This window comes from Apaloderma vittatum, unplaced genomic scaffold (assembly GCF_000703405.1).
Source record: "Apaloderma vittatum isolate BGI_N311 unplaced genomic scaffold, ASM70340v1 scaffold1826, whole genome shotgun sequence".
Classification (NCBI taxonomy): domain Eukaryota; kingdom Metazoa; phylum Chordata; class Aves; order Trogoniformes; family Trogonidae; genus Apaloderma; species Apaloderma vittatum.
In genome coordinates, this window is record NW_009721013.1 from 8892 (window position 1) to 17892 (window position 9001).

Below are 9001 nucleotides of genomic sequence, written 5' to 3' on the forward strand. Positions count from 1 at the left end.
TTGAGCGGCTGTCTTCTCCAAGGGCCCTGCCAGTGGCACCACCAGCCTGCGATCACGATTTGAAAATATGGCTAAGTCAGCAGAGGAGGAGAGCAGAAGGCAGGCAGAGGACCGGAAGAGACAGCAGGCTCGGGAGCGCCAGGCAGCTTGGCGGAAGGTGAGACATAGCCACCTTGCTGCATCCCTCTAGGCTTGCAGAACAGACTTTTCCTCAGGGGCATGCAGCTTCGTGTCCTCCTACCTGATCTCTTCAGAGTAACGTATTGCCTAAATTGCTTCCCTGCAACTACCAAGGACTGCCATTGAACGTCACAGCGGTCTGGATTTTCCTTTTCGGCACACATGGTAGGGTGTGCCTGCATGCAGTCATGACCCCTGTGCTTTGGCCTGCGCTCCTTCTTGCCCCTAGGGCCTGGCAAATGCAATCACACCTCCCCAATATTGCCATCCCAGCAGTCTGCATTTAGGGTTTTCGAGACTGAAGGTTGCACCCAAACCCTCATATTTACAACACCTCCTTCTGCATCGTCCTGTTTCTGCATTCAATATGCGGATAAGGTTTTGTCAGTTCCCTCCTTGAGGCTGCTTTCTGCAGACCCCATAGTTACCAGAGACGTGCTGGTGTCCAGTCCCTGGGGCAGGTTTATGAGAGCTGGAATGGATTTCAGCTGGAGGAAAACTTGAGAGCTGCTCTGTGAGCTGGAATAGATTTCCAGCTGGTGCTGGAGTGTGTCCGGAAAAGGGCAATGAAGCCGGTGAAGTGTCTGGAGAATGAGTCTTAGGGGGAGCGGCTGAGGGCCCTGGGGCTGTTCAGCTGGAGCAGAGGAGGCTGAGGGGAGACCCCATCACTCTCTGCAGCTCCCTGGCAGGAGGGTGCAGCCAGGAGGAATCGGTCTCTGCTTCCATGTAACAAGTGATAAGACAAGAGGAAACAGCTTCAAGTTGCACCAGGGGAGGTTTAGATTGGATATTAGGAATTTTTTTTTTTATGGAAGAATTGCTAATAATGCGTTGTTAAGCACTGAAACAGCCTTCGCAGGGAAGTGTTGGAGTCACCATCCCTTGAGGTATTTAAAAGATATGTAGAAGTGCTCAGGGACATGATTTAGTGGTGGATTTGGCATTGCTAGGTTAACAGTTGGACTTGATGATCTTAAAAGTCTTTTCCAACCTAAATGGTTCTATGATCCTATGAAATTTTCTGAGTTGCTCTCTTGGGAATGTGAACGGGCATTGGTCTGGGACTTTTTCAAAGAGATTGAGGGTGTCTGATGACTTTTTTTCCTAGCAGGAAATCCCACAGAGAGAGAAGGACCACTCAGAGGCAGCCCCTGCTACCATACCAGCAAGGGTACCTGGAAGTGCTGACCGAGACAGACCTGTGTCACAAGCAGAACAGGTGCCGAGGCGGGCTGGGAAGCGCTGGGAAGAGGGGCAGGCAGAGGGGACTGCCCCCAAGAGGGGGCTGTACTTTGCAGGCAGCCCTGCAGGAAGAAGTGGGGTGCAGCCAGCATGGGAGAGGCTTTGGTAGGAGTGTGGGGGGGAAATGTCGGGATGATGATGGGACATGGCTGCACAGCACCTTATGCCATGAGATGGGCTCTCAGAGTGGGTTGGTACAGTAGCAGTACAATGAGCAGTAGCTATGTACGTGAGAGAGGTTCAAATACCTGAGCCATGAGGGTCTTCACAGCAATCCCAGATGCCAGTTCTGCACAGACCTAGTGGCTGAGCTGTTTCCCCATTGCACAGAGGGTGATGCTTCATTTGTGTCATGGTAGCACTAAAAGCACCTGCAGTGGAGCAGTCTCCCTTGTGTTGGGTGCTGTGCAGTCATGGGAGAGCTGCCTGCAGTGGATGTTTTGTAGGTAACTTTCCTGTCACTTTCTTACTTCATGGCAGGAAGCAAAAAGGGAGGAGGAGGAAACACCACCCACTTTGCCACCAAGGCCAGCAGATCTGGGTGAGGAGTTGTGCAAGATCCCCAGCCAGGATCAGCTCATCTACAGTGAAAGTTTGGATGTCGGTGGGGATTATGAGGAGCTTCCAGAAGCCTCTGGCTACTGTGACAGTGCCAGTGGAGGCGCTGACTATGAGGAGCTGCCAGCACCCTTGGGAAAGCTGGATGCCATCTATGACAATGGAGGAGATGAAGGGGAGGACTATGAGGAGATCCTTTCCGAGGAGCCCAGCCAGAGCCAGGCCCACCTGGGTGAGTATTGATGGAAAAGTCCATGTCTTAGGGAGCTTGTGTTTATCCACTCGTCTCACTGAATGTATGGAACAGACTTCGGAGACAATTTGTATCGTGAAGTCTACTGTAGTCAGGGTAGCAGCCCATGATGATGGAGGCTTGGTTGTCTTCCACCCCCTTGCCCTGCTCCAAGGTTGAAGATCTACTGCATGTGTTGCTGGGTCAGGCAGCAAGTACATCTGCTGGAGCAGGATTCGGGCAGGAGGACCTGAGGGCTGCCATGGACTGCAGAAGCTGGACCTGGACTGATGGACTGATGTGCCTGATGTGCTGTTTCCTTGCAAGTGACTGCCTGTGCCGAAGTGAGGTTGGGGGGTGCTGTCTTAGTTCAGTCACAAACACTGGTAGTGATGAGACTTTATCTGATGTTGTCTCCTGGGTGTGAAGAGTGCAAGCTGGTCTTCCTCCTAGAACATAAGCAAACTGCATGGGCTGCTGGTGATGTTTGTCACAGCTTCACTGGTACTGAAGAGAGTAAGTGGACAGATTGGGGTTATGTCCAGCATTTTTATTGGGAGAGCACAGAAAGCATCAGTACTGTGCCTCTCTCTTTGCAGGAGGGGAGAGAAGTCACACCTTGCTTTGACACACAGTACACCTCTCCCAGCTGACTGGGTTGGGTTGTGCTTCACCCCAAGGTGGACAGCTGGATGGAAGGTGACACTGACCACATCTGTATGGCTGCTTTCAGCCTCTTTCTGATCTGCTTGTCCTGTCTTCTGCAGGAGAAACAGAAAATGTTTATGAGGTGGAGAGCCCTGGGATCTGTGCAGTGGCTCTCTACGATTACCAGGGAGGTAGGTTTGCCATCCAGGCTGTGGGGAGAGGCAGTGGGTGATGTGACGGCAGGGGGTGGTGGCTTATGCCATCAGCAGTGGTGATTTAAATTTCTTCTTCTTGCAAAGCAGAATGAGATCTGACTTGGGATCAGAAATTCCATCTTTTGTCTATGAAGTCTTGCTCCTTCTCTGCTTTATCTGTGCTGTTCGATGGGGGTTGGATTTGCTGAACTCTGAGGGTTATCAGAACGCTTGCTCTGTATTCTCCTTCTGGGTAAGGGGTGGGAGGAGGGATATAAAGCCATCTTTGAATTGTGACTATCTATCTTTCCTGAACAATTTTTGCAGATGGAGATGATGAGATATCTTTTGATCCCGACGACACAATCACACACATTGAGATGGTGGATGAAGGCTGGTGGCGAGGGCAGTGCCGGGGCAAAGTGGGCCTCTTTCCAGCAAACTATGTGAAGCTTCTACAGTGAAACCAGTATTGGCCAAGCTGATTCCTTCCAAACTCTTGCCTTTCTGTGCTTCAGCCTTTTATGTATTAATTAGATTAATTTGGCTAGACCTGACGTGACTATGTTCAAGAAATACCAAGGAGCAAACTGGCAGTATCTGAGGGAATGTTTTGACCTCTGCCCACGAGGAACTTGGTTCCCATCCACTTCCAGATGGAAAGGATGTGAGGGCTTAAGAGCATGTAAGTGCAATATAAGATGTCTTTTCTACCTAGGCTGTGCAACATGTCAACCAGCAAGCTTGCAGGAGAAGTGTGTCTATTCCTGTTCTCAACAAGGCATTTCATAGAAAAGAAAGACCAACTCTAGCAGAAAGGACATGAGCTATGGGACCTTGTTAAGTTGCTGTAGCTCTGGAACTCATCCTACCCAGGGTCAAGGAAAAGAGCACTGTGAATAGCAAACTTGCCTTTGTTCCCAAGAAAGGTTTGCACTTGCGGGATGAACCACGTTTGTGGCACGGGGCAAAGAAACACAAACCTGATCTCTGGGCAAATTCCAGAGCTGGGGCTTGGGAACATTTGAGCATCGCAGTGAATATTACTGACTTTTCCTGCACATTAACACAAGCTTGGCTGTGGTGAGCTGTTCCATTAAAGAAGAGAACTGTGTGCTGTCTCAGTGGAAATGTAGGATGATCTTGCTAAGGTAGGAGATTACTCGCTTGCTTTTCCTCTGTGTGCCAAGAATGCTGTTAGGAGATGTGTCATTTCTGGCATAAACCTTGGAAAGGGAAGTGTAAAAATGATGAGAAAAATTATTCCTGTAAATCTATCTTGGAGGAAAAGAAAAATACTAAAAGGCTTCAATTAATAAAGAGCATGTTACTAACTGTTTTGGTCATCATCCAGGCAGTCCATCAGAGGAATGTTTAGCTAGGGAAATCCTTTCAATCTAGCAAATGAATGAGAATAAGTTCTGCTTGATACAGGCAGTAGAATATTTTTGAGAGCACTCAATTTTTCCTGTTAACTGCTCTGACAGTATTAATAAGCATACACAGTGCCACAAGTTCTCTCTAGCCTAAGGGCTCCAGTGTGCTTTGCAGGCAGTGCTAAAGGGAGTTCCCACAGCCAGTATTTGGCTTGGTGTGTTCTCTCTGCTGTTGGGTGATTCCTTGTGCTGAATTCAGGCTGTGGCAGTAAAATAGTTAACACCTCACAGGCCTTTGCAGGAATCACTATTTAAGAAATATTTGCAGGTAATGGTCTCAGCAGTGTAATTAACAAGTGGATTATTTGTTAAAGGGTGTACTGGCTAGATCATCCTTGTCTGAAGAATGCTATTGTTATTTATGACGCCCTTCTTATCTGACACAGTATAGTGAAGAAGGAGATGCATAACTTTAAGGTGTATAAACTCGATAACTGCCCCATTTGAGGGGTCTGTCACTCTGCTGCACTGTGCACTCCCTCATAGCTGTAGTAATAAACTGCTGCTGTTCTGGCCTGACTAAAACTGCTTTATGGTTATTCTGTGACAGCATGTCTCCCATGTCTGTTGTAGGCTCCATTCCTTGTGCAATGGCCCCTGACTATAGCCCTTCTTCATCACCGATATGTGGAAAAGGCTGAGCAGGTGCGGGCTTAAGAGCGTGTAAGTGCAATATAAGGTCTTTTCTACCTAGGCTGTGCAACAAGTCAACAAACAAGCTTGCAGGAGAGGAGGGGGGCACAGGACAAGAGGATTTTTATTTTATTTTTAATGTTTAAAGCAGTTTTCAGTAATAATCCGGTGCAAACTGAAGCCCTCCCTTAAACCAATACATTCCAGGCTAGATGCTCAACATGCCACTGTAGGAGTGTGTTGTTGTTTCTTTGTAGTATGCAAAGGCCATCACAACATGAATAAAGCGGGGACAGGCTGAGCAGCATAGCGTGTGAGAAGTACACCCAGTGAAGTGCAGCTGCCAGGAGCATGGGTGCAGAGGGGCACCCTGTGACACCTTTAGAGTTCACTGTGGCTCACAGGTTGGTTCTAGACCATTCTGCACTTGATCAAGACTGTACTACCTGAAGGTAGTACAGCATCCCTGCTCAGTGTTTGATGCAGAGAAAAATCACAAGCTATGTCTGTTAGTCCTGCAAAAGGCACACTGTGAAATCAACAGTTTTAATATAAATTTTCTGTAGGTTTTTGGTTAGTTGGTTCGTTGGTCTGATTTTTTTTTTCTCTGAAATAACTTTCCCAGTATTTTTTTCCTCGTGCAGTTCACCCTTTATTTCCTGATGTTCTTTTCCAGAGGGCTCTCCTGAGCGAGCCTCATTGTGATACAGTGTGTCCTAGTGAGACTCAAAACTAGGGATGTTTCAATAATTTTTTACAATCAAAAAGGTTATATAGGAAATAGAGCCAGATGAGTGAATGAATTGCAGTAAGAGCAAGAGGCCATCCCAACACATGGATTATAGAAACCTTTTCTTTTTTTCCCTGAAAAGTAAACTGATTTTCAGTGTGTATTGTGCACTAAGAGTTGGCAAACTGCTCCCAACAAGCTGTATGACTACTGGGCTTAGTTTTTGATTTTCCAGTAAGTTTCTTTGGGAACAGGCTGGATTTTGCTGGGCATCTCTTGGTAAATGAGCTATGGATGAGCATGTTTTGGACCCTTCCAGCCAAGAAGTCCCTCTGCAGCACAGCTGCAGGAACACTGCCGGGTCTGCAGGCGTGCACATGCTTGCCCAGCCTGTGACGTCTTCCCTCCCCATGCAGACCCTTGCGCTGGTGGCTGGCTGCGCCTGGCTTCTGCCGTGGTGTTGGACATTGCTGGCCCTCATGTGCCTGCCTGCAGATTTGGCTAGCGCTAGGATTGCCCCAACACCCATGGAATCATTTGAGCTTGGACCCGTTTGCAGAGCCCCTGCAAGAAGAGGTTAAGCGACAGGACGAGGGGCAATGGTTTTAAACTAGAGCAAGGTAGATTTGGATTAGGTCAGGAAGACGTTCTTTACTATGAGGGTGGTGAGACCCTGGCACAGGTTGCCCAGAGAGATGGTGGAAGCTCCATCCCTGAAGCATGCAAGGTCAGGCTTGATGAAGCTCTGAGCAACCTGATCTGGTTCAAGGTGTCCCTGCTCACTGCAGGGGTTGGACTAGATGACCTTTAAAGGTCCCTTCCAGCCCAACTCATTCTATGATTTTATGAAGCTGAGACAGGGGGAGCTGGACAAAGCTGGCTGCTCTATATGACCAGTGAGCCCTCAGTCACTGTCATCCACAGACACAACACTCACAACTATGTGTTAGTCTTTTTGTGGCTGTAGCACAAACCAAGCATTTCCAGAGAGGATTTAAGCAATGCCAGCTGACAGCTCAGTGCTGGTAACTTGCTGTTTGACCAACACTCTGAGAACAGTGAGTGGCCTGATTAATCTGTTGGCTGCTGTTCTAACGTACAAAATGCTACAAGGCTTTCATGGCAGCCTGGAGAAACACAGCAGACGTCACTGTTGTGTATTGGTGTCACAGCCCCTTTGCAGAGACCAGATTCTGCAATCAGGACCCTGCCCCTTGTCCCATGCAGCGCCTGGCTGGGCAGTGCCACGGCAGAGCTCATGGCCTTGCTCTGGGTCAGGATGTGTCTGGTACCTCACAAAACTGCCTTTTACAGCATTCCCTGGTAGAAGCGTGGCTGCAACAGGTCCTGTGCTGAGCTCAGCACGTGGCACTTCCAAAGTAACAACATAGTCCTGGAACGGTAGCCTTGTTCCCAACTTGATTTTGCCATTCTGCCATCAATGACATGCAGAGGATCAGACAAGCGATGGTGGTGTGCCACAAACAGCCACTGCCTGGGCAAAGAGCCCTGACCTGCTTCTACCATCAAAGATTTCCCACCTGAGAAATGCTGCACGAGTCGCACAACAGCACCGTGTTGCAGCCCTGGCATTGCTCATGCGTTGCTGCCTGGGGAGAGCAACATGGCCCATCTCTGCACAACCTTCTGCAGGGCCCTTCGCACCTCCTGGTTGCGGAGACTGTAGATGAGGGGGTTCAGCATGGGGGTGACAATGCAGTACATTGCAGAGACCACTGTGCCTGCTACTGGGGAATAGCCAGAGCTGGGCCGGTTGTAGTTCAGGTTGGCTGTCACAAAGTACAGGGCAACCACAAGCAGGTGGGCAGAGCATGTGGAGAAAGCCTTGCGCCGGCTGGTGGCCACGGGCATCCTGAGGATGCTGACCAGGATGCGGAGGTAGGAGACGACAACAAGCAGGAAGGGACTGAGGCCCACAAAAACACTGGCAGCATGGAGTGCCACTTCACTGGGGAGAGTGTTGCTGCATGTGATCCTCAGCAGCGGGGGAACGTCACAGAAGATGTGCTGGAGCCGAGCAGCCCCACAGAAGGAGAGCTGGGAGGCCAGGACAGTGTGCACAGCAGAGTCCAGCATGCCCCAGAGCCAGCAGCCAGAGGCTGCCACCACACAGACACCCCAGCTCATGGCATGGGCATAGCGCAGGGGTTGGCATATCGCTGCATAGCGATCGTAGGCCATGACAGCCAGGAGCGCACACTCGGCCCCCGCGCACGCCATCAGGAAGAACATCTGTGCCAGGCATCCACGGTAGGAAATGGTCGCCCGTGGGCGCAGGGCATTTGCCAGGATCTTGGGCACCGTGACTGATGAGTAGCAAATGTCCAAGCAGGACAGGTGACTAAGGAGGAAGTACATGGGACTGTGGAGATGGGGATCCAGGAACACAAGGGCAAGTATTGCCAAGTTCCCCAGCAGCGTGGCCAGGTAAAGGGACAGGAAAAGAACAAAGAGGTAGGGCTGGCCATGGGAAAAGTCCAGGAGCTCGAACTCTGTCACATGAGTCTGGTTCTCACCTGCCATGGGGCCAGCTGGGTTGATCTGTGGGCAGAAACAAGCACTGTGAGCAGGAGGTGGTGATTGTGAGTCAGGGGACTAGAGCACAACTACCACAAGGCAAGGGTTTTGCTAGTAGGATGGTTTTGGTCCTATCTCCATAGTAGTTGAAAGCTTCTGATATTGAAATTTCACTGACACTAGGATTTTTGAGTCCAGAGAGCTGCCATTCAGTGTTGATATCCGACTGCAAGAGAACCATAAAGAAGAAACTAAGAGTGGTGTGCATCTGGACAAACCCATGTCTCCTGGGTTCTCCTGCCAGCCCCACCCCCTGTCTTGATGAGTATACCAAGCATTTCTCTCTTTTCCTCCTGGCTGCACTTAGGGCGGCTACATATTTCCCTGACTCTTGGACATGGTCTCATCATTCCTTAGACACCACAGTCACTGAGCTTGCTCTTCCCCAGCCAGTGGGTTGGGGATATGTGATCACCCTGCACCAATAAAAAGATGTTTTTTTCTTTATCCTGTCTCATGCACTGCTGGTTTTGGGGTGCTTTGCTCTGTGATAACCAGCACTTTAAAAAGTATAGGTTTGAACTGAAGGTGAGTTACCACAAGATGAATT

At 49.5% G+C, this 9001-nt stretch overlaps 2 protein-coding genes across 2 annotated transcripts in view; one reads left to right on the forward strand and one right to left on the reverse strand.

Moving 5' to 3' along the window:
• Window positions 1-3518, forward strand: part of LOC104275268 (hematopoietic lineage cell-specific protein-like) — a gene marked incomplete at its 5' end in the record, with an annotated part of 11654 nt that extends 8136 nt beyond the window's left edge. Inside the window, 5 exons of the mRNA XM_009871187.1 lie at window positions 23-157; window positions 1289-1399; window positions 1903-2212; window positions 2980-3051; window positions 3382-3518. Coding sequence (XP_009869489.1) covers window positions 23-157; window positions 1289-1399; window positions 1903-2212; window positions 2980-3051; window positions 3382-3518 — 765 coding nt within the window. The remainder of the gene's footprint in view (window positions 1-22; window positions 158-1288; window positions 1400-1902; window positions 2213-2979; window positions 3052-3381) is intronic.
• Window positions 3519-7449: 3931 nt separating this feature from the next.
• On the reverse strand, window positions 7450-8397 carry LOC104275270 (olfactory receptor 5V1-like). Its single transcript, XM_009871188.1, has one exon. The coding sequence runs from the start codon at window positions 8395-8397 to the stop codon at window positions 7450-7452; it is 948 nt and encodes a 315-aa protein (XP_009869490.1).
• Window positions 8398-9001: the final 604 nt, after the last annotated feature.